This window comes from Rattus norvegicus, chromosome 17 (genome assembly GCF_036323735.1).
Source record: "Rattus norvegicus strain BN/NHsdMcwi chromosome 17, GRCr8, whole genome shotgun sequence".
NCBI classification, from domain to species: Eukaryota; Metazoa; Chordata; class Mammalia; order Rodentia; family Muridae; genus Rattus; species Rattus norvegicus.
Genome location: NC_086035.1, coordinates 14,234,844 through 14,259,862, shown reverse-complemented (window position 1 = coordinate 14,259,862; position 25,019 = coordinate 14,234,844). Strand labels below are relative to the sequence as shown.

Sequence of the window (25,019 nt, the reverse complement as noted above, 5' to 3'; positions counted from 1 at the left end):
TGTCGAGCTGACATAAAACTAGCCAGCATAATCAGTTTGTGGTGGAAGGGAAATTATATGTAGGCCCTCTGGCTAAGGATGCTAAATGTTCACAAAATAACCACGAACCTATTTGTGTAATGTCATATTACGAGATTTTCAGTTATTCACAAAAGTTAGAAAGGCCTGAAGGGACAATTAACAAACCTGTCACTTGGATTCACTAGTTGTTACATTTGTTTTAAATGTCTTTGAAGCCAGCAGATAGTGGAAAAAGCCCTGGCTGCCAACTTTTTTTCCTGTTTTGTCTTTTAAGACAGGGTCTCTCAATGTAGACCAGACTGGCCTCAAACTCAGAAATCTGCCTGCCTTCACCTCTGAGTACTGAGATCCATAGCATGTCCCACCACCGCCCAGCAGTGTCCCATTCGATTTGGATGTGCTGGTTATCCCAGCTCTTGGGAGGAGGAAAGCAGGGGGATGAGAAAGGTGTTCAAGATGGTCTTTGGCTATATAAAATTCTGACCAGCCTGGGCTAGATGAAACCTTGTCCTAAAAACAAAAACCAAACAACCAACTCTCCCTGAATCCAGTTTAGGCATTCTTAGCTCTAGAATGTGGCCCATGTATTTTTGACAGGTTGCTGGAAACCATCAGTAGAGGCAAATTTAAACCAGGAGTGGGGTTAGGGTGGGGGTGTGGTAATGTTTGAAGGGTCTGATGGGTCAGCAGGGTCTGCAAGTGGCCTCAGGTGGGTGGAAGCCACGGAAGACACCAAATGTCCTACAGCGCCCAGGGCAGTCATCCTTAAAACCCTATCATGTGGCCAGGCATTGAGGAGGCTTACCCAGAAGACCTTACCTGCCTGGGCTAACCTATCACATTCTAGGCAGGCTAGACAGCGAGACCCTGTTTCAAGCAAAACAACCCAACACTCTCTTGCTCAAGTTACCAGGTCCATGTCAGTAAGAGCTAGGCGGATGTGAAGGCTACTTTTGGGTGTCAACTTTCCTACATCAGGAATTAAAACCCCAATGACTGGGCCCACGAGTGATAGATTTCTGCTTAATTAAATCATTTGATTGGGGTCTTTGAGGCAAAAAGATAATGCCTTTAACCCAGACCTTTTGAGATGGAAAGAGTCACCTGTAATGTGGCTCTTTTGAAGTGGGAAGACATACCTTTAATCTGGGGCAAGCTTGCTTGCAGCCTATTTAAATGACATGGGATAAGGGAGCTTTTGCTCTTTGCCTGTTTATTCTCTGTCTCACTAGCAAGTCCATTCCTTCACTATCATTATAACCTGCTTGAGATTCCAGCGTATACTGAAGACCAGCCGAGACATTCGGCTTTGGGGACTGAACAACTACTGAATCCCTGGACCTTCTGTTGTTAGACAGTCATTGTTCGATTAACTGAACCACAGCCTGTGAGGTATTCTAACACATACCCTTTCCGTACATATATATTCATTCTGTAAGTTCTGTTCCTCTAGAGAACAGAAAAGCCCAGGAGGATCACCAAGGAAACAGAAGTGTTCTGTACTGTCACTCCAGCCTCCTTCCCATCGCGCCCTTCCTTGTTCCTGTCAGCCTCCACTACCAAACATTAAACACAACAACAAAAGCTAATCATCTCTCAATTCTCTCTAGGATGGCTGCGTCTCTACTGAAATTCGCCCTCTCTTCGGTCTGTGACTATGTTGCTCCTGCCAAGAATGTCATCTGAGACAAGCATTTTAATATGAGCAGGCACATATCAATCTTACTTTGAAAGAAAAAAGGTGCCAGAGAAATCTCTCAAAGAGCTCAGCGAACTAACAACCGTGCTGCAGGTTTGGAGTGCGCAAAGGGCTTTCCAATAACGTCTCGTAATTCGACCTGGCAACACACTGGCAGGAGGCTTATTACAATGCGGCAGTGCTACGGCACTCGAGGAACCAGGTCGGTGACCGCCTGGATCCAGACACTGGGCTAGAGGAGGGTAGGAGACCAGAGCGCGCCAGGCTGAATGCAGACCAAGACGAACCTTCAGGTCCCGCATTTGACTTCCCCTCAATCCAAACCATCCCGGACGTTTCCTCTCTCTCCTTGCCCACAGCCAAACACGTCCTCAAAAGGCATCTTAACTGGAACCAGAGTCGCACGGATTGACGTGCGATCGTGGGAAGTCCTGGCTTGCAGCCTCGCGAGGAGCCCGGGGTGAGATCTAGAATAGCGGCTGCAGCTAGGCCAAGGCCGGGTGTTTGCGGCAGGTGTTCGCAGGAGGCCCTGAGCTTTGCAAGCTGAGCCTAGTTCCTCGGCCTCTGCGCAGTGCGGCGTGCAGTAAGGCGGTGTGTCTTCAAGGGAGCATGGGGAGTCTATCCATATTTTTAAAGGGCTCGCGTCCTGCAGCCCAAAGCTGCTGCTCCGCAGTGACGAGAACGCACCTGCGCTGCGCAAGGTCATGTGACCGAGCCTCATGCATCTCCGCAGCTAGCCAGGCCCGAGACAGACGTAAGGTCCCAGGACAAAGAGGCAGGACGGTTCCTGGAAACCGTCCTCCCGTTGAAGAGTAAATGCCAACGCCCGTTACTCTCCGTTCGTGTTTGTCTTCCCGACCCTGTTCCGCTTCTAAGAGGGCCCGGGTGCGCGTACCGCCCGTGGCTCCCCAGCGCGTACCTGGCAGCTACGGGCGCGCGCCCCACCCTCCAGGTGAGCAGCGCCAGGCCCCGCCCTCGCCCCAAGGCCCCTCCTCCCACTCGCGCCTGCGCAGTGCGTCCGGCGGCGCCGGGCGCCGGGGCGGCGCGGCCGTCGCAGTTCGGCGGGCGCAGTGCGCGTGCGCCGTGGCGGCTAGGGGGCGGGCGGCGGCCGCGGCGAGGAGCGGGGGTGGGGAGGCGCCGTCTGGCTCGGGCTGGGCCGGCGGGGAGCACGAGCGAGCCACGGCGGCCCCGTTGGCAGCCTCGGTGGCCGACAGGTGAGACGCGTGTGGGGCCGGGTGCTGGGCTGTGAGGGGAAAGCGAGTGGGCCTCGCGGCGCGCGTACCCAGGTGAGCACAGCCCGCGGGGCCCCGGGCGCATTGTCCGCGGGCGGCGCCCCTCAGCGCCCCCTGCCGGCCGGGCTCGGTGGGGCCGGGGCGCGGCGGGCTGGGGCCCGGGCGTGCGCGAGTTCCTTTGTTCGTCGCCCCCGCCCGGTCCCCGCCGCCCCCGCCAACATGGCGCTTGCGGGGTCCCTGCCCCAGCCCCGCGGCCGCTTCCCGCGCGCTTTGTTCCGTGCCGGGCGGGGGGCGGGGGCGGGGGCATTGCGTAACCCGGCGGGGGAGGGGCGTGGCGGGACCCCCGCGGCGGGTCACCGCGGTGACGCCCTGCCTGGGGGGCTCGGGCGCGGGCCTGTGTGACCTTGGGTTTGCCTCCCTGAATGCGCCGGATAGATGTGCGGTGCGGATACTGCGTAGCGCCGGGGGTCGCGGTCCCTAGCGGCTTCCTGCACGGATGGTGCGTTCTGGGCCTTTCCGGGAGGAGGGGGTGTCGGGTTGAGAAATGGCTTCAGTCATCCACGTCGTTGCATGCGCATCTCAAAGTTTGTTTACGCAATTGTTTTTATATTGATTTGGTTTCGATGATCTGTGGATTGGGGTTTTTCTCTGTGTGTGTGTGTGTGTGTGTGTGTGTGTAGTCTTCTGGTTTAAAGGCTTGTTTATTTCTCGTGTACATCGTAAAGCCATACAAGAGAAACGTTTAAGTGTTGTAAAGGATTTCAGTGTGACTAGCGAGGAAGATGGTATCCGTATCGAAATGCGAATGCCTCACTAACTTTCCTTGGAATTTTCTGGAAGAAGCTGCAGCCTGGAAGGATTGATGGAGAGTAATTGCCTTCTGCATAGCTTTTGTTAGGGAGAGAAAATGAAACCTGATCTTAGACGTTTTCTTACCTACACATCCTGAGCACACTTCTGAGGTGGTGAAATTTTGGAAAGATAGAAGAGAGGAGGTGTATCTTTAGCCTTCCTTTTCACCATCTCAGCATTTGTTAATAGGCGATCATGATTTACAGGATGTCCATGATCAGATTTCATAATTGTGTATTAACGTTGCCTGCTATATTTATTAAAACGTAGTGTTTCTTCCAATAAGTAAAACGAAATTAGCTTAAAATCCTACCGAAATGCCTAAGAAATGAATCAAGCAAAAGGGCTTTTAGTCTAAATTTGTATCAAGTCTCCTGTACTCTAGACTGGCCTTGAACTCAGTATCCTTCAGCCTGGAGTACAAGCCAGTGAGGGGCCATCTTTTTATACACTTAGGGTTTTTGAAGTGTATGTGTATGGATGTTTTGTCTGCGTATTTGCCTGGTTACCACATCTGTGCCTGGTGCCCAAGGGGTCCAGGAGAGGGCTCTGAACTCCCGGGACTGGAGTCAGACAAATGTGAGTGCTGGGAATCAAACATGGGTCCTTTGGAAGAACAGCCAGTGAGTACTGTTAACCGCTGAGCCATGCTTAAGATCTTTTAAAAATAGATTTTTCACTGTTGAATTTCTCTAGTCAAGCCCACTTTTAGTGTTCAAAGGACATTTTCTAAGACTTTCTGGGATAGCTAAGCTCTGATGTAACCTGTTACATAGGATAGTGTGAGGTTCCACATCCAGTCTTTGCCCTTGGTCAGCCTCACCAGGCCTAGTAACAGAACTGTAACTCCAACTGTTGGGGAGGTTTGGAAGTTCAAGGGCAGCTTGTCTCAAAAAAGTCAGACGTTGTGGTAGAGCAGTTCCTCTTCAGATGCTGGACTCAGGTTTTGCCTCCCAGTACCACAAAGTAACTACAATGTAAACATTCCTTAAATAGAGTAGGCTGTTGCAGGGAATGAAGGCATTCCTTTCATGTTGTTGATAAACTCCCACCACATGCCCCCAGTCTGGATAGAGGCAGAGCTGGCTGCTTAGGTAGTGTCTTTAATTGCCAGCTCCAGAACAAGACAGCTGTATGATCCAGAAGCCCTGAGCCTGAGGCCCTGCCATTCTCTGTCGTTCTGAAGGATGAGGTGCCCTGCTCTTCTCTCCTTAGGATCACAAGTCTCAGTTTTCATTTTGGGACTCTGAAAAATACTGCTATTAGTGGGCTTGGAACTTCCTTTTATGGGGCAGAAGAGGGCTGAAAACAAAGGGTGAAAGGGATTGGTGGACTAAAAGTTACTTCCCTTGCAAAGTGGAAACTGGGAGAAGTCAATAGAAAAACAGCTAGTTCCACATCATATCACTTCAGGATGGGGTTAGCAACTCACAGAGGGGAGAGAATTTGTTTCGTGGATTGAAATGGCCTGCTGGGGAAATCAGGTTGTCTTTGGTTTTTCTGAAGGTCAGATAACTTAGTTTCAGTTTGGGTAGCTTCCATAGGAGTGACTGTTTTGATCTCTGGGAGTCTGGTGCAAGACTGGGCTTGAAGACCATGGCCTCAGGACTTTTATTTGACTGTCCTATGTCGTGTCTCAGGTAGTAGTCCTCCCATTAGAGAACGGTGATGTGAGATTGATGCGATTTGTGTGTGCCTCTTTGTTTTGTGGGTGGTCCAAATTTCACCCTCAAACCATTTGTAAGAGTTAGTCTCCTGGGAAAACGTTTTTGTAGAGTTTGATCTTTGGGTTGGCCAACACAGTTACATCTGGACTGACTGTATTGTTAATTGTTTGCAGCATTTTTTTTCTACTGTGTTAGAAATAACATGAAGGGAGCCAGACATGGCTTATACCTGCAATCCCAGTGCTAAGGGATGGAGGAGGCAGGCGGATGAAGGTGCATGCATCACAGACCCATTGCTGTGGAGCGTTTCGGGGTTGGGAATGATACCTGCCCATTAGCAGAACCTCGGTTTGATGGAGAACATCGAAAAACAAGTATTTTCACCTAAAAGTCTATTCTTTCTCTCTTCCTAAATGAGAAGCTGCATTTTTTTTCCTTCTATCTGCTTTATTCGGTTTGGAAGCCTGGAGTTGTGAAAAAAAATGGCTTTCCCCTCTGGGTGGAACTCACCTCTGTGCAGTCCTGGGCATACACCTGGAGGGGAGGCTTTAAAGCCTTCCGCCTCTGAGCGGCAGCCTTGTAGAGTTCCTCAGTGTAGTTCCAAAAACACAGCTGGACAAGTCAGGGTTGATCCCTTCCCCTTCCTTCCCAGCTCTGCCACAGTTACTAATGTCTGCTTTGTCTGTGAGATGAAGTAAACAGCTTGCTTGGAAGAGCCTTCATATTGAGTCTAGTTTAAGTTGTTTTTACTGGGTGTCTACTGTAAAATATTCCTGAGTCAAAGCTGGAGAGATTGCTCAGCTGTTAGGAGCACTCGCTGCTCTGGCAGAGGACTCCTGTCTGGTTCCTTGCACCCACGCGACAGCTCGGAAAGGTTTGTGGTTCCAGTTCTAGGGACTCCATTGCCCTCTTCTGGCCTCCATAGACATTGCTTGCACATGGTGCACATATACATACGTACAGGCAAAGCATCCATGAATGTAAGATAGAAATAAACCCTTAAAAATAAATAGTATTGCCCTTCCCGTGAGTCCCGCAGGACTAAGGTACATCGTAAGAAGTTTGCCTTTGCAGTCTAATAGTTTGCAGGAAACTATAGTTATGCTCACAGTGAGGGATTTATGTGCCCAAGAATATCTGAGAAGAAGATGTACAATAGGAGAGAAAAGTTCAAATGGTGGGTGGGAACAGTAGGAACAGAGCTGATGTTGGTAACAGCTAATAGCCTTCAGGGAGAGGAAGTTATCCGTCCACTCACGCTTTGAATTCCAGCTAAAAGTTAGTAGACGTTACCTTTACTCCCAGGAGGCCTAAGTACCGTATCAGAAATAGGCCAAAGTTCACTATACTTCATTCTTGGCACACAGTCACTGAAATGTGTTAACACCTGTGGTTTTATGTGCCTGATACTTGTATGACAACAAATTTGGGGCCAGATTTTAAATACTGTATTTTACATGAATGTAGTAGGTATTTATAGTAGAATGTTGTAGTTGGTATTACTTGAGGCAAGGTCTCACTGTGTGTGGGACAGTGGACCATGCACCATGCCAGGAAACTTGGTAAGGTAGAGCCTGTCTGAGACGGTAGGTGCCTCCCTGCTCCCTGCTAGATTCCTGGCCTAGAACACAAGACCACTTTCTCCTGGTAGGTCAAAAGTGATTTCTCCATGCTAATGAGGTACCTTGAGGCCCTGAGGGTTTAGCCAATAAGCTTCCCTTCCTGGACACTCCTTCCTGCAAAATTTCCGATCCACCCTGAGAAGTTGGTATGCATCTGTTTTTCATGATAAACAGTCAATTAACACTATGGATAAACATAGACTGTGTACTGACTGGTTTTGTGTGTCAGCTTGACACTAACTGAAGTTATCACAGAGAAAGGAACCTCTGTTGAGGAAATGACTTCATAGACCCAATGGTAAGGCTTTTCTCAACTAGTATCAAGGCAGGGAGGACCCAGCCCATTGTGGGTGGTGCCGTCCCTGGGTGGTGGTCTTGGGTTCTATAAGAAAGCAAGCTGAGCAAGCCAGAGCAAGCAAGTCAGTAAGCAGCATCCCTCCATGGCCTCGGCATCAACTCCTGCTTCCTGACCTGTTTGAGTTCCTTTGGTGATGAACAGCAATATGAAAGTGTAAGCTGAATAAACCCTTTCCTCCCCAACTTGATGTTTTGTGGAGGAATAGAAACTCTGACTAACACAGACTGTCTCTTCTATCAAGACCGCCATGGGGAGAATGGAGAAGGCCTTCGCCTAGAGAGCACAGCCTAAGTCTCCCATAGAAGGCTCCACCATGCTTCCAGACAACCGCCTTCCTTCACTGATGAGCTGAGCTGGAGTGGCCGGAGTTTGTTGTTGTCCTTAGCCCTTGGGCCCTTACAGCCTGTGGATCCCCAATCCTTCATTTCCTGACTCTTCTCTAGGGCACCCCAGCAGCAACTGGGTGCCGGTGGTCAGGGAACCTCAACTTGGGCCTTCCCATCTTAGATTGTGTTCTCCGACCCCCTGAGTGGTGTCTCAATGCTACCCTAAAGCCCAGCACCAGATGGTGGAGGTACAGGGAGAGGCAGGCATTCAAGTGCTCCCTGCATTTTGTCTCCCTGGCTGTGTGTCCCACACCCCAGCAGGAGTAGAACATGGACCGGCAACTGTGCAGCCCTTGGGCTGGCCTTGAACCCAGAGATCTGCTTGCCTCTGCCTTCCAAGTGCTGTGGCTAAAGGAACAAGCCTCCACGTTTCCAGGTGCTTATTTTTTAGGACAGGAAACTATATCAACGTAGGACCAGGACTAGACTTCTGTTCCAGAGCATCGTGGAAGGTGGGTGGACATCTTAGAGACGTGATGGAAGCCAGCTGAGGCTGGGAAGCTGGTCTGGACTTACCAGCATGTTCATGTCATGTTGAAGTAGATCTATTCATTGTGGGCATTAGTCACATTTTGGCAGAGTAAGTGAAAAACAAAGGTTGTTATTTTTCTAAGTATTGAGGATCAGGCTTTGTGCAGAACAAGGCCTTGAGACTTGAGACTTGAGACTAGTAATTTAAACAAAATACTTTTTTTTAAAAGATTTATTTATTCAAAAACCATGGGTGTGGTGGGTGGGGGAAGAGACAGCTCAGTGGTTAAGAGCACTGACTGCTCTTCCAGAGGTCTTGAGTTCAAATTCCAGCAACCACATGGTGCTCACAATCATCTGTAAGGAGATCTGATGTCCTCTTCTGGTCATCTGTCTGAAGATAGCTACGGTGTACTTATATATAATAAATCTTAAAAAATGATTTATTCATTTTATGTATTTCTCTATCTGCACGTACACCTGCATGCCAGAAGAGGGCATCAGACCCCATTATAATTGTGGGTGCTGGGAATTGAACTCAGGACCTCTAGAAGAGCAGCCAGTGCTCTTAACCACTGAGCCATCCCTCCAGGCATCCATCTCCTCCCCCTCCCCCCCCTTTAAGTCAGGATCTCTTGTAGTCCAGGCTGGACTCAAACTTGTGTTCCTCCTGTGTCAACGTCCCGAGTGTGCAGTGTTGGGATTCCAGGTTTACACTCCCACGTCTGTAGGCTTTTTGCCTGCAGTCACTTCATTGTAAAATCCAGGCTTTAGGTTTTATGCTGGGTTTGTCCGTCTAACTGTAGACTGACTGACTTTGCTACAGCTAACTTGAGTTGTATCCTGACACAGGTGATAGGGAAAGAGTATTCTTTTTCCTACTTGTGATGGTTCCTGGGGATTGTCACCATGATGGAAAGGCCCTGAGCTTTATGCAAGATTATCTTAATGAAGTTACTTGCTGTGAAGAGAACCACCCACTGAGGCCGGCATGGGTCCCTGACTGAGATCTTGGACTGGAGAACTGAAGGAAGGGAACAGAGGCATTCTTCTCTGTTTCCTGATTGTAGGTCATGGTGCCTGTGAGCAGCAGCTTCAGCCTCCTGCTACCTTGATTTGCGAGTGCTCTCTTGAGCTCTGAGTCAGAATAAGCCTTTCCCCTTAGGTTGCTTTTGTCAGGGTATTTTATCACAGCAGCAGAAAGGAAGTGCTGATACTATGCAGTAGTCTTTTTGTTTTGGGGTACGCGGGGGTTACTTCCCTTTCACCTGGATCATTGTAGACTCCTGAGATGTTTACTTATTTATTTGTATGTAGTGTTTTTATCATGCACTCACTCCTTTTCCTCAGCTTGTTCCAACTTGAGAGCATAGTGGGCCTTAACTTGACATACTGTGTTAATGTTAGACATGGGGGGTTTGCTTCCTATTGTGAGATGTCTGGGGTTCAAGTTTTAGTTTTCTGCCAAATGCTTATGTTGTTTTAGCTCCTGTGGTTGGGAGTGGAGTTTAGGGCCTGTCAGCTCTGTTATGTCCTTGCTACTGCTACTGTCCCACTTCCATTGCACTGACTTGGGATGGACATACATTTTGATGCTGTGTGCAATCAAGATAAGTACTCGAAGGTTTTACATTGAGTTCATCTGTTTTTCCTTTGATCTTGAAATGTGTAGTCTTAGCAACATCAATGCAATTGCATTCCCCCACATTGCATAGGTAGTCGTTTGAAAATAATTAGTAGAGCAGCTCTAGGATCTGTTTGACCAACAGTTCTTTCTGTCTTTAGAAACGTACCTACATCTGTTGTATTGTTGGTATTCTGAACCAGAAAGCCATCTAAAAATGTTAGCTGACTTGGTAGTATAAAAGCACTTGTTCAGGCAAACTTGACCACCATCCTTATATTTCACAGTAGAAGGAAAAATCAACCTCCACATGTGTAATGTCATGAGAACACACACACACACACAGAAGCTCCCTTGAAAAAAATATTCAATTGTGGTGTAAGTTTGGTTTGTTTGCATTAAATCCTTTCTTAGTTTTTATGGGTCAATATAATGCTTTTAAAGTTTGGTATTTTGAGACAGGGTCTTGCAACCTCTTGGCTCAGCTCATGTTCTGGGATTGCAGACCCAGCCACTGCATGTTATCTGCTTTAATTTTCTTACTATGTTTTTGTTTGCTTTTTTTTTCTTTCTGCCCATGGCACGTATCCCTGTGAGCAAACATTAATATAATTCAGAAATCCGAACAGTTTTCAGGAGTCATAGTGACATCTCTGTTGGCCCGTCATCCGACCTGACTCCCCAGTGATGTTTCTCTTCCTTCTTGCTGTTTGATTTTTGAAAATAGAAACACCTGTATTTTAATTTCCTTCTTTTGTGCCATGGGTTGCTTGATGTCAACGATTCTAGGGCGTCATGGTGGAGTCTTCATACTGCTTCCGTGCTCTGTGGAACCATGAATTGTTATCAGGAGGAAATGCTGGTTTTGCTTGCCTTCTGTCCAGGTTCAGTGCCTCTTCACTTTTACTTAACTTTTGAAGTTTGAGGTTCAGTAGCAAAATTAGCATGAGTCTAGTGTTTTTTTTTTTTTTTTAAGAAAATTAAAACATTTAAAATAATGAAGTTTCTTTTAGTATTTATTTTTATTTTCATTTCCAAATGAATGTGCTTGTGCAGTAGTGTATTGTATATCATGTGTCTGTGGTTCCTGGTGGAAGCCAGAAGAGGGCATCACATCCCCTGAAGCCATCAGAAGTTGTTAGCTACCCTATGGAGGTTCTGGGAACTGAATTCCGGCCCCCTGTAAGAGCAGGCTCTTAGGTACTGAGGCATCTCTGCAGGCCTGGGCTCACCCTTACCATAGAGTCTGACGACTTTGGCAAACTTTTTTTTTTTTCTGTTTTGTTCTTCCCTTTAAGTCTAGAATTTCCACGGTTTTTTCCCTATAGGTATGCTATGATTTTCTTTGGCATATCCAAACTGACAGTATTACTGTATTTGTACTCTTACTGTGTAAACTGAGATTTGAGCATGAGCCTGCAGGTTCTGCAGTGGTGTGGATCTGAGAGCCAGCCCCTGTGCCTACCAGGTGATTCCTGGGTGGGTAGCTCGTGTACTGCATAGGTGGGTGGGCGGAAGGGGCAGAATTTCATGCTGCTACTCAGAGCGTGCTTTCAGCCTCCGTTTGCAGTGGTGATTGAAGCCTCCCTAGGGAAGTTCAGGCATCTTGGTATTTGTTGATTTTTCTCTTTACAATTCCTTATCTTCCTTTGGATGTTTTTGGTCACGATTTACTTTGTTGGGTATGAATTGGACTGGAGATGCTAATGTGTCCGGTACGTGCTACAGTCTCAAACAGGTTTCTGCAGGTCTTGGCCTCACTGGAGTTCATACTCCTAGTCCTTCTCAAAGTAAGGGAGTGTCGTTTTGCTTGATAAAATTGAGTAGTTTTCTCAAAAAAATTGAGCTCTATAAAAGCAGAGATTGTTTTTGTTTTGCTCTTAATTACTTTCCTAGTACTTCGTTCATTCTCTAGGTTTTGATTTGAATGGAAGGAACTCAAGGCTGTGAGTTTAAAGTTTGTGGTCTGCTCTGCAGGTACTCACCCAGCTTATGGTGATGGTTAAGTAAGCACTCACAGCTTTTATTCTTCTTTCCCATGTTGGTGATTGACTCTAAGGGCCTCCAAGTCAGTCACCAACCTTCACCTACACTCAGTTCTCACGGTGGAGAAGCTAGAGGGCAGCCTGCTCAGCCTTGAAGCTGCTCTGCACAGCCCTGTACCTGTGCAGCGCCACCTCCTGGCCGAGCCAGCCACTGGGAAGGAGATCTGGGAGTGCAGTTCAGCTCCTGCAGAGTTAATGCACTACACACCTTAGTGAGGGAGGGGCTCAGGCTTAAACCAGGTGTCCTGTCAGTGGCTGACAGCCATAGTGCAACCAGAGTGCTGATGGATGTTAATCAGCTTTTCCTGACAGGTATTCATCCCAGCCAAGAAAGGGCACCAGCAGACCAGACAAAGGATGTTTGTGAATCAATGAGTTTATATTTGGGTTACTTTACCAGAGCTTGATTTACTTCTGCAGCTCCTCCACCAAGCAATCCCAACCTGCTGAGCTGTTTAGTGGTTTCTGCTTGTTGGAAGGGAAAGGTATCTCCTGAGTCCTGTGCCCAGCCCTCTGGGAGAAAATGTTACTGGCCCCATTTTGGATCTCCTGAGGGGTCTTCCCCAGCCGCTCTGCAAGTACTGCAGTAGTGAGTCTAACCCTAACGAGCTGCACAACAGTGGGGAGGGCATTGATGTGACAGCGCCAACCCAAGTCAGGTCCAGTGTGTGCTCAGAGTCAACTGAGCCAGACACCTTGGGAGCTGTGCCAGTGGGAGTGGCCTTTCTGGTCCAAGCCACAGAGACCCACCTACCTCTGCTCCCTCCTCTGGCATTTTTCTCACAACCTGCCCCACCAATCTTCTAGACATGTAATGAAGTGACTTACCAGAAAAGTGTACAGTCTTGCCACTGTGCAAACAAAAGTGAGACTATGTGGGACGAGATTTTAAGTGTGGAGTAATTATGGTCAGAACATAGACCCGCAACAGTTGCATATAGGTTTGTATATTACACAAGGCGCTTCACAGATAACCCAAGCCCAAGATTTTGTACATCTCAGGTGTAGAGCTAATACACTGATGATAGCGTTTATTTCTTTGACAGATTCTTGCTGTGTAGCTCAGGCTGCTGTGTGGGCCTTGCTGTGTAGTCCAGGTTAGCCTGAAAGTAGCAGTCCTCCTACCTCAGCTTCCAAAATGCTAGAATTACAGGCCTACGTTATACTTTACATTCTCTGTGCTGTATACTGTGTCAAGTGACTAGTGTGGTTCCTGGTTACTTTGAGACTAAGTTAGGAAAACTGTTCAAATGGCATTTGGGGAATTACCAGTAACAAGAGGAAGAGAGGCTAGGAGATATGAAAAGTAGAATTAAAAACAGCATCTAAGTTGCAAGAGTAAAACTCCAGTGGTGGCTGGTGAAGTCCCAGGGCTCTTTGTGGGAAAGGCATTGTTGTGACATTTCAAGTAGAATTTGGTGGACTAGTACAGGGAGGGACCCCCTTTATCTGAGGGGTATGGGAATTTGAGCACAATTTCAGGGCAGAGTAGAAAAGGTGAGACCGATGTAAAAGCGCTGTGTATTCCTGCGCTCAACAGTGACTGTCTGCATGCCTCTCAGTCCAGACCGGTCACTTATGGGAGAAGGGACCTTGCCGTATTGAGCAGGGCCAAGTAAGGTGCCAGACACACTGGAAGTCTGCTCTCCCCAGTGCCCCATTGTGGTCATCCATGTTCTTCCTGAAAGGCATCTTGTTTTTCCTTAGTGGGAACTCTCACTTTCTCTCTGTCTATAATATTGATTCAGTATTACTTCATTTTGGATTTATCTGGCTTTCTTCTGAAAAAATTCTTCACTGTAGCGGTGATGAAATTAATTAGTTATACCTGAAATATTTTGACCAGTAGCTGTATGCAGAAATCAGTCTATAAACTCCAAGTGAATGGAGATCTTCAGACTCTTTAGTGTGCAGCTGTCCACTCTGTCCCTACTGGGGAACATCAGTGAGGATCAGTTTCGTCTTATTCCTTCTAGACTTTGATACTTGGTGTGGTGTAGACCAGGCTGACCTTGACCCCCTGATCCTCCTGCTTCTGCTTTCAAACTGCTGCCACCTTTTCAACATCATTTTCTCAAACCAAATCTAAGGTTTAAGTTTTTAGGCAGGGTTTTACTGCTGTGAACAGACACCATGACCAAAGCAACTTGTATAAGGACAACATTTCACTGGGGCTGGCTTACAGGTTCAGAGTCCAGTATTATCAAAGCGGGATCATGGCAGTATCCAGGCAGGCATGGTGCAGGAGGAGCTGAGAGCTCTACATCTGTCTGAAACTGCAAGCAGAATACTGGCTTCTAGGCAGCTAGGATGAGGGTCTTAAAGCCCTCTCGGACAGTGACACACCTACTCCAACAGGGCCACACCTCCTAATAGTGCTGCTCCCTGGGCTGAGCATATCCAAGCCATCACAGGTGGTACTTTTTTTTTTTTCTTTTTCCTTTTTCCTTTTTTTTTTTTCCGGAGCTGGGGACCGAACCCAGGGCCTTGCGCTTGCTAGGCAAGCGCTCTACCACTGAGCTAAATCCCCAACCCCACAGGTGGTACTTTTAAGAATTCATTTTATTGTTAGAGAATGAAGTAAAGGCTATGTAGTCTTTCCTTCCTCTAAACCGACTGCCGCCTCCCTCCCCCACCCCATCCAGATGTGAGAAAAGTAGCTAGTAGACACTTCCCTTAGTTGTGAAGCATCTGTTCGAGAGTATGACTCCTTATATTGAGACATAGAACTGAACATGGGGGTGGGGGTGGGTAGGTTAATAACATCAGAAGGTTTCTGAGTGTGTTGTGACCAAAAATACTCGGGGAGAAACAGTGAATGAATCTGAGGCATTGGGCAGTACTTGCCTGTGTTGTCTGTGACGACTTCCCCATGTGTGGACTTGTTCTGTACCTTTACTCTTGGGGTTGAGCCGTTCCCCCAGTGTCCAAACACTGCCTGTGCTCAGCTTAGAGCTGCTGTAGTCATAGTGTTTTCACTGTGTATACAAAAATTTCTGATCCTCAGAAAACACACATAATTTTCCTATTATTTCCTAGCTTGTAAGTATCAAATCAGTGTAGCTTTGGATTATATTGTATTAGTGTTTGACCCTTATAAAGTTGCTGTTTGAATGGTTTTATAAGTGAATCATTGAGCAAACTTTGATTTAGAATTAGGACAGAACTTTGAACATTTCTGAAACGGCCCAATTCTTTGTACTGTTCTTTTCTGTGATGGTGCATTCTTAGCAGTGATGATCATAGAATCAGAAATACCTGCCAACTGTGAAAACATGGTGACATTCTTCATCTTGCAGTCTCAAACATTTCAGCTAAGGTTTAAGTCTTTGTGTAAAAATAAAGTGCATTTTTATTAGTGAGAAAATTTGTTTTCATTTTTCAATAATAAGATTAGAGTCTACCAAATAATTGTTTTGAAGTAAATTTCACTGTGACTCTTCAATAAATGTGATTTGTGTATTTATCATGTTTTTATCTCCAGAGTTATGTAAAATTTCTCTTGCAAAGTTGAGGAAGCCCTGAAAAACCTCAGCTTCTCTGCTCCTCGTGTCAGTGTGGTTTGATAATTCACTAAGTAGGCACAGAGAGTACAGTCTTTTGTGATTACAACTTTGTGTCAGAAAAGGATGCGAAGGACCAGCCAGAGGAGGTCCTCAGAGTGAGGCTGTGAGGGGATCCTCCTGTGCAGTCAGGTCAGATGACCCCTGGCACAGCTGTACACCAGCATACGGAGTGCTGTCAGTCAGTAGAGCTCACATGAGCATGTGTGTCACAGACTACTGATGGTTCATGTGTCATCTTCATTGGTTGAGTAATTGGCATCTCCTTTCCCTAGATGTCTGGCTGTTGTCTGGGGCTCAAAGCTGCAGCCTCCAATCCCTCGATTGCTCTTTCTGTGTGGTTAGTCCCTTTCCCAGTATTTATAGTGTTAATTAGCTGAGAGCTCAGGTTGACTTTGAGACAGTCTTGACCTTGGAAGTTTTGGGATATAGAGAACTGTTTGAGGATCTACATTAAGACTGCGAGCTTTGGTGTGCCATCCATAATTCTGCTTCTCCAGGGTAGCTGAGGACTCCACCCTGAGCTGCACTGTGGTCATTGGTGCTTGAGCGCCTGGTGCCTTTGGCACAGGGCTAGTCTTTGCTGGAGTAGCAGGTCAGTGGCTGCCACAATTGAGTTTACCTGTTTGAGGTCTACAATATGTGCAGAGAAGGTTGGTAAGATCTGTGGCTTCTCTTGAGAGTCAGGTGCAGTGTATTGTGTCTTCCTGGGACAGGGGTGCTGTATTTCAGAAGGAAGGTTAAAAAATGAGAGTATTGGTTTCCACCATCTGGATTTGTGGTCCTTTTTAAAAGTTGGTATCTGGGGCTCGAGAGATGGCTCAGTGGTTAAGAGCACTGACTACTCTTCCAGAGGTCCTGAGTTCAATTCCCAGCAACCACATGGTGGCTCACAACCATCTGTAAAGAGATCCGATGCCCTCTTCTGGTGTATCTGAAGACAGCTACAGTGTACTTATATATAAAAAAATTAATAAATCTTAAAAAAAATGCTTAAAAAAAAAGTTGGTATCTGTGGGTTTAGTCAGAGGGATGGATGGTTTTGCTTAAATTGTTAAAAGAGTGTTTTGACCTTTGAAGAACTTAGATACTTCTTAAAAGTTTATGACAACCAAGGTGTTCAGCAACTTGAAGTAATTGAGTCCCTTTTATAATTTTTATTTTTTGGTGGTGCTGTGGATGAAACCTAGGGCTTCTCACATACAAATGATCTATCGCAGGGGACTCATCCTTTATCTTCACATTAACTTTGATGTCCAGAGGCCTTCATTTAGGCTTAGGTAGTGTATGAACAGTGTTATTTGGGATCTCTAGTGAGACTTATTTTACCCCCAAGAAGGTTCTGAATTGCATTTCTCAGAAATACAGAATCTAAAGCCATTGCCCAGTTGACACCTTTTGCTCTTGACTTCTGTTCTTCAAAGTGGGCTCTCCCCCACCTGGTGCCTGGATTTAGGTGACTTTGTCTCAGAGTGATTGTCCTTCTATGGTGGGAGGTTTCGAGAATGCTGAGGAAACTGCAATGAGCAGGTAAATGTCTGTCTGTGGATGGCTCCCTCCAGCTTCTGTGTGGGCACGTGTCACAGTGTACACTTGGAGGTCAGAGGAGAAGTGTGGAGTTGGCTCTCCTTCCATCCTTATGTTGGTTCTGGGGATCCAGGTCAGCTGCTCAGGCTTGTGCAGCTCATGCCTTCACCCACTGAGCCCCTGCGCAGGCTTCATTTAGAAAGAAATACTGTACTAGGAACGATGGCGTGGAGATGGAGCTCACTCGCCAGAGCGCACACTTAGCTTGCATGAGGCCCTGGCCTCCTCCTTTCTGTCTCACTATAAAACCAGATGTGGTGATACACAGCACAGGAGGCAGGAGGATCAGAGGTTCCAGTGCACCCTGGACTACGTGAGACCCTTTCTCAAGAAAATCTTCCAGTAAATTCCATCCTTTAAACACAGCATCTGTGCTGCAGAAGCCAGTTCTGACCTCAGCCTTCCCCTGACTTTCCTCTTCAGCTCGTAAGGCACGACAGGCTTTTTCACTGAGGCATCTTGCTGGCCTCTTGACGGAATGAATTACACACAGTGGGGCTTCATTCTGACACTTTTACACCTGAGTGAGGTATGTATTGATCAAGTTCCTCTCCATTACCTCTTTTCCCTCCTGCTCCTGTTCCTCCCTTTTCCCAGCCAGCTCCTTGTCAACTTTTCTTTCTTTTTCTCCATCTTTATTAATTTGGGTGTTTCTTATTTACATTTCAATTGTTACTCCTTTTCCGGGTTTCCAGGCCAACATCCCCCCATCTCCTCCCCTTCCTCTTCTGTATGGGTGTTCCCCTCCCCACCCTCCCCCCAACAATCACGTTCACTGGGGGTTCAGTCTTGGCAGGACTAAGGGCTTCCCCTTCCACTGGTGCTCTTTTTTTTTTTGGAGCTGGGGACCGAACCCAGGGCCTTGCGCTTGCTAGGCAAGCACTCTACCACTGAGCTAAATCCCCAACCCTCCACTGGTACTCTTACTAGGCTATTCATTGCTACCTATGAGGTCAGAGCCCAGGGTCAGTCCATGTATAGTCTTTGGGTAGTGGCTTAGTCCCTGGAAGCTCTGGATGGTTGGCATTGTTGTTCATATGGGGTCTCAAGCCCCTTCGAGCTCTTTCAGTCTTTTGAATCCTTCAGTGGGGGGTCCCGTTCTCAGTTCAGTGGTTTGCTGCTGGCATTCGCCTATATATTTGCCATATTCTGGCTGTGTCTCTCAGGAGAGATCTACATCCGGTTCCTGTTGGCCTGCACTTCTTTGCTTCATCCATCTTATCTAGTTTGGTGGTTGTATATGTATGAGCCACATGTGGGGCAGGCTCTGAATGGGTGTTCCTTCTGCCTCTGTTCTAAACTTTGCCTCTCTATTCCCTCCCAAGGGTATTCTTGTCCCCCCCCCCCCCTTTTTTTTTTTTTCGGAGCTGGGGACCAAACCCAGGGCCTTGCGCTTCCTAGGCAAGCGCTCTACCACTGAGCTAAATCCCCAACCCCTCTTGTTCCCCTTTTAAAGGAGTGAAGCATTCGAATTTTGGTCATCCTTTTTGAGTTTCATGTGTTCTGTGCATCTAGGGTAATTCGAGCATTTGGGCTAATATCCACTTATCAATGAGTGCATACCATGTGTGTTTTTCTGTGATTGGGTTACCTCACTCAGGATATTTTCCAGTTCCATCCATTTTTCTATGAATTTCATAAAGTCATTGTTTTTGATAGCTGAGTAATATTCCATTGTGTAGATGTACCACATTTTCTGTATCCATTCCTCTGTTGAAGGACATCTGGGTTCTTTCCAGCTTCTGGCTATTATAAATAAGGCTGCGATGAACATAGTGGAGCACGTGTCTTTGTTATATGTTGGAGCATCTTTTGGGTATATGCTCAAGAGAGGTATAGCTAGGTTCTCAGGTAGTGCAATGTCCAATTTTCTGAGGAACCTCCAGACTGATTTCCAGCCTTATCGACTTTTCGTGTCATTTGTTTACTTATTTTATAACTTGCTGAGTTTGCTTAGGGCTAGGTTAGCCAAAGGAGTGTGATGGCTACCTTATCAATGGCTGCATCACTGAAGAACACCCCTCTCCAACATTAAGTGCCTATAGTTGCTCAGATTCCTTAAGTCTGAAGGCCTCATGAGCTCCTCCCCATCATGGCATAACTGACTGGCCCAGTCTTGTGGAGATTTTAGGCAGACAGCTGCTAAAATTCAAGAGTGAAACACCCTTGTTATACTAAAAGTGTTCTGTAGCGTGCCCCTTCTACCAGCTTGCACTTTCCTCCCCTTGTCTCTACAGCATATCCTTGAGCTGCAGAGGGCGTCATAAAGATGTCCTATTTAAGTCTGGGCGTGGTGATGTGCACCTTAACTCCCAGCACTTGGGAGGCAGAGGCAGTGAGTGACCTCTGACTTGGTTAGCCTGGTCTACAGAGCCCAGGACATCCAGGACTGTCCAGAAATTCTGTCTGGAAAAGAAAAGGTCTTTTTAGGGTGTGTTCCCAGGACTTTGACAGTTAACTGTCGTCCACTTCGAGAAGTAACTGACCAGAGCTGACACTGACACTGACACCATCACTGTGAGGTCATTAGGTTATCAGGGTTTTGCATCTTTGCACAGCACTAATAGCAGGTGTTTCCCTACTAGTGTCTGTGTTGGTTTTGTTTTTAAGGTAGGGTCTGTATCCTTGACTGGCTCTGCACTCTGTACAGGGAAGGGTTGAAATTACCATCCGTGTGTCCGAGTGGATAGGTTCTCTCCTCATTAAGGTTCTGTTGGCTGTGTAGGTTTACCTTCCATCATCACAGATTTTGAAAGTTGCCTTCGATGGCAGGTGTCATGGCCCTTTTAAGACAGACTTGGTATTCTTTGTAAATGGCTGCCATAAGAAAATGACTCTGATTTCTTGTCGGAGCCGATCTCATGCTCAGATTTCAGCCAGGGGCCCCTTCTCGTGTAAATGCGCTTGATAATGTATGTTCTTCCCACCATGTGCTACTTTTCTCTGTCACTGAGTCGGGGCTTTTCCTTCAAACCTACACGTTCTCTGTGGGCACTGACTGTTGGTTGGTTTTACAGTTTTACTTAGTTCTGACAACACTGTCTACATGGGAGTTGTGGCATCAGACCCTGGAGACACCCCAATACTTCATGCCAGCCCTGCTGTGCGTCTGGTTGGTCATCTTTCTTTCTAGCCCATAGGCTGTACCATTTGTTAGAACAGCTTTGCCTCGGGAAAGGTGTGTATTTGCTATCTTTTTGGTTTACTCCACAGGCCCCCTGGGGTACCTACCTCTCTTCTCATTGACATGGGAACTCTCTGAAACGATGGTTGAGTTTTCATGAATCCTCATTACCTTGGCAGGATTGGGTACACTGTTGGCCATTGCTGACTGAGGCTGCAGCCCCTTTTTCCTCTCTGGAAGTTTGGGTTACAGGTTGAAAGTTCTAAACTTCTCGCCCTGGAAGTTACCATTGGCATTTGGTGTTGTGCACACATTATTCACATGAGGACCTGGTGTTAGCAATTAACCAAATTTCTTATAAAACAGTGTTGGTGATAGCAGCTGGCTTTAGACTCAGGATGGCCTGAGGTAACCTTCCTGCCTTACCCTCTTGAGCACTCAGATTACAGGTGGCCCAAACCATCATGCTTGATGTCCAAAAAATTGAAATACTCATTTCTTAACTTCCATGGTACAGTGTATGTCACTGATGTGTGTGTGTGTGTGTGTGTGTGTGTGTGTCCACCCCACCCACAGTGTCACTGTAGCTCAGATTTGCCTTGAGGGCTCTTTGTCCTGCCTCAGTCCACACCTTCAGTGCTGGGTCACGGACGTGCTCTACCACGCCTGCTTGTGTGTGTTTACAGTAGAGCATTTATTCCAGCAAGTTCCGTGACCTTCATCAGGTTATTGTATTCTGCTGATCTCTTCTCTGTTTCCAGGGTGATACAGGTGTGGTTTCTGCAGCATGTTGTGTGGAAGGCAGGAAAGAGCCCAGGGAAAACACAGCTAGTCATTTTTGCCATTCTGTGCCCACTTCATACAGTGCATTTTTATAAGTCACCTCAACATTTTACAAATGGTCTTTGGGATCATTACTGAAGGATAATCTTGTTTGAAAATTAACCTCCTGAGAGAGAGATTAAAGATCAATAACCAGCCTGGGTAATTAGCTTCAGTCAACAAAGATGGACTTGAGGAAGGATAAAATCTCCCGCAACTCTGTATTACTGTGGGAAATTTTAAGTGTTGATGATGTTAATTTTCCCCATTCACTGTGCCCTTGTACATGTTTTGAGTTTCAAGTCAAAACATGACCCCAGCTTGTAGAGTCAAGGGTCAGCTGTGAGTACTTACCATGGCTTCCTCAGTCTGTTCTCACCAGAGCGAGGGCCCTGGTTGCATGCATAAGGGGAAAGAGATTTAGTAGGTAACCTAAGAACCTTTCCATTGTCTGTTCCCCCTTTTTTACCTGTTTTTTTTTTCTTAAATATATGTATGGTTGTTTTGCTTTCCTCTATGTATTTTCACCATAGATGGAGAAGCAATAAGAGCATGTCAGATAGACCTTGGAACTGGAGTTACAGACAACTGTGAGCTCTATGTGATGTGGGTCCTGTGAATTTAACCCAGGAAGAGCAGGTCATGCTCTTGATCACTGATCATCTCTCCAGTCCCCTGATCCTTTTTAGCAACTTGCCAGTAAGGTCCACTTGGTGACTTTCTTATAGCACTGGGGTAGGAGAGGAAATAGGTATAACATCTGCTATCCTAGAAACCACTACATTTGTTTAATTCTTTCCTTACTAAACCAGCCACATAATAAAATAACTTGAAGATGATCTGTGTCTCTAGAAAACTGAATGAATTAAATTAGTTCAGTCAAAAGAGCAATTCTATTTTCAGAATGCTGCTCTTTATCTGACTTTTCAAAGCACCCTGTGGCATCTATTGAGACGTGACAGGGCCCAGCAGCTCTGAATGCCATCATTGTGAAGCCGTTTCATGGACTTTTTATGGTTTGGGAACAAAAAAAAGTCATAAGGAAAGGCATTTTCAAGTATATTGGTGGAAATATCAGGTAGGCAAGCTACAGCAAAAATGGGTAATGTGTTATAAGTTCAGATACTATATGAAGACATTTTGTTCATTCCCGATAGTCATGAGGACGCTAGGTCACACACTGAGGTGGACAATGAGTGCTCTGTAAAGGAACTGTTTGGCTCACTCCACAATCATGAAGTTCTAATTAGTCAGCAGTAGGTGGGCTTTTTTCTAGGAACTTTACTGCACATTATTATCCAAGAGTTCCCTTGTAGAGCTGGGGAGATGGCTCGGTGGTAAAAGTACTAATGCCAGCTGTGGAAAGACAGGGACAGGAGAATCCCTGGCAGCTCATCGGGTCAGGCACAGCTGGGGGTGGGGGGACCCAGACAGGGCAGGGTGAAGATTGATGGACACCCTGGCTGCCCTCAGATTTCTGCACCCCTGTTCCACATGCTCCGATGTATGTACACATGACAACAGAGCACAGGAGACTCATGTTTGCAAGTCCTTAGTTTCTCTTAAAGGTTTGTTAAATTCAGCTTCAAATAGCAACAGAAAATGTTGCCATGATAGTTGAAACCTAACGAGAAGGACACACAGTCTTCAGAACATTCGTGACTGAAACTTCAGTGCATTATTATTTATACAAGTTAAAGTTTTTCTTAATTTTTTGCATTAGTTTTATAAATGCAGAAAAGAGAAGTGGAATTATGGCTACTTTATTATTTATTTGTTTTTTTAAGCAAATTTAAGGTGTACTTTTAGCCATGTATAGTGGTACACATCTTTAATTCCATCCCTTGCGAGGCAGAGGCTGGTATGTTTCTGAGTTTAGGACAGCAAGGGCTGGTTGTGCAGTAAGGCCCTATCAAACAAAAAAGATTTGCTTTTATTTTTATATGTAGAGAATGCTTTACCTTCCTGTGTGTGCCATCTGTCTACCTGGTCCCGAGGTCAGAAGAGAGTCAGATTCCCTGGAATTGTGGCTTCTGCATTGTCCTTGAGTTGGTTCTGGGAGCTAAGCCTGGCTCTTCTGCCATCTTTTCAGCCCTAGGAGTTGGCTTTTAAAATTGTGATACACTGTGTTGTGTTTATTATATGCTGTGGATGCTCTAGTGGGGAAATTCATGTAGAGGAGAGTTGCAATTGGCTGAACCAGTGACAGGACTGAGCCTGGAGGGCTCAGGACAGGGTCTCAGTTTTAGAGTAGCAAGGGGCCCTGGGTGGCTGTCAGTTGGGGTGGTGGGAAGTCCTTTATAGTGCAGTGGTCAAGCCATTGTGCTGGGTTGTGGCTAGCAGTGCTGAATGCTGCTCATATTACGAGAGAGTTGAACATGACATAAGAGCCTGCATGTTTTCCCTTCATATTTAGTGCTTTATCTAAGCACAGCAGAAGGGGAGCTGGGCCAGGGACCGGAAGACTGGGGGAAACTGAGCACTTGGAGGAGCACCATGTGGGTTGTGATGGACTCTCCCTGTAATCTCAGCAAGAGACTGAATAGGGAAAGACGGTAAAACCATGGAGTGGTGCACAGAGCTCTGAAATTGTTCATTTAGCCGTTGTAAGTAACATACAAGACCTAACACAGGAGCAGCAGCACCAGGACCCACCCTGCAGCAGTTGGAAAAAAATGTCTGATTGGGAAATGTATGTGTGGAAATGTTTCATTCCCTGGAACTGAATTTGATGTAAATGGTACTGCGTTTCTAAAACAATTTAGTATCTGCGTGTGTAAGAACTTTTTTTAGGAGTTCTCCTGGGTTTAGTGGATCTTTATGAGAGGTTGGGAGCAGAGAGGGAAAAATGAAGTTATGTTGTCTTTTTCCCAAGCTCTGGTCTGCCAGATTCATCTTACCTCCCTGAGGGACCTGCACCACCATCATCTCTCCCTGAAAAAGGGAGCCCTATTAAATCCTGGTGCCCAGCAGCAAGGAACTTTATTTAGGCCATAACAGGACAGTGAGTGCTCTCTGGTCTCTGCACAGCCTCTTCTCCACACTGGCTCTGACCTGGGAGCTGTCATTGCTCCAGGGATCGGTGCCTTCAGTTGAGAATTATGCTTACATTTCCTGTTATGTCTAGAGGCTCACTAGGCATTTTGCTGTCTCGACGCTCATTTTACAGAGTGCTTGGGATTCCATGTGTTTTTGCTGAACTTGTAAAGGCGACACCTGGATGGTGGATTAACAAGAACACTGACCTGTGGGCAGCCTCAGCTGAGAACATTGGATTTTTCACCCTAGTCCAGCAGCTCTGCTGCTCACATAGATGCAGATGAATGAAGACCCCATTCGGGAAGACACCTGGCCAGCGGTCCAGAGCTGATGCAGGTAAGCACTTGAGTGCTGTGTGTGTCAGCGCGCTGTACCCTTTAGAGCAGGGGTTTCACATAGCGCCTGCGCAGGGTGTGCCCTTCTCCATGTTTTATAGCTTGCTGCATGTGAAAGAAGAGCTCCGATCTCTTGAGTAAGGGAACCCTTAATACCACTATTGTTTTCTATACAACCTAGTAAGTGATAAAGGAATTTGAAGTAGCAGAATGGAATGGAATCAAAGGCTTTCTTTTTACGAGAAGGTGAGGTGTTCACGTTCGCTTGTTGGATTCGGTGAGACTTAGGAGACTGGATCCTTTAGGGTAGAGGGAGGTTTTTTTTTTTACTCAGTTTTTGTTCACTTATTTAAAGCAGCTTTGCTGCTTTGGATCTGAAATGAACGAGGCCTCAGGAGCCTGTAATTCCAGCACTCTGAAGTGTGGAGTCAGGAAGACCAGGAGTTCTAGGCCATCCTCCATTACATAGCAAGTTCCAGGCCAGCCTGGGCTACATGAAGTCTTGTCTCAAACAAAATAAAAGCCAAGCGTGTATACCTCCCCTGCAACAAGAATCCACTCTGATCTTTGTG

The 25,019-nt window shown here is 46.5% G+C and overlaps 1 protein-coding gene across 6 annotated transcripts in view; it reads left to right on the top strand.

Moving 5' to 3' along the window:
* Window positions 1-2,532: 2,532 nt before the first annotated feature.
* Spin1 (spindlin 1) overlaps window positions 2,533-25,019 on the top strand; it is a 49,947-nt gene continuing 27,460 nt past the window's right edge. For 2 of the 6 annotated variants that reach the window (NM_001419145.1, NM_001419143.1), the window contains exons 1-2: window positions 2,801-2,934; window positions 24,243-24,448. In NM_001419145.1, the coding sequence (NP_001406074.1) occupies window positions 24,397-24,448 (52 nt within the window). In that variant the 5' untranslated portion in view covers window positions 2,801-2,934; window positions 24,243-24,396. Of the gene's footprint in view, window positions 2,673-2,800; window positions 2,935-3,230; window positions 17,657-24,242; window positions 24,449-25,019 lie in introns of those variants that run through there. The other 4 variants (XM_063276559.1, XM_063276560.1, NM_001024796.2 and 1 more) reach the window with 4 other exon arrangements.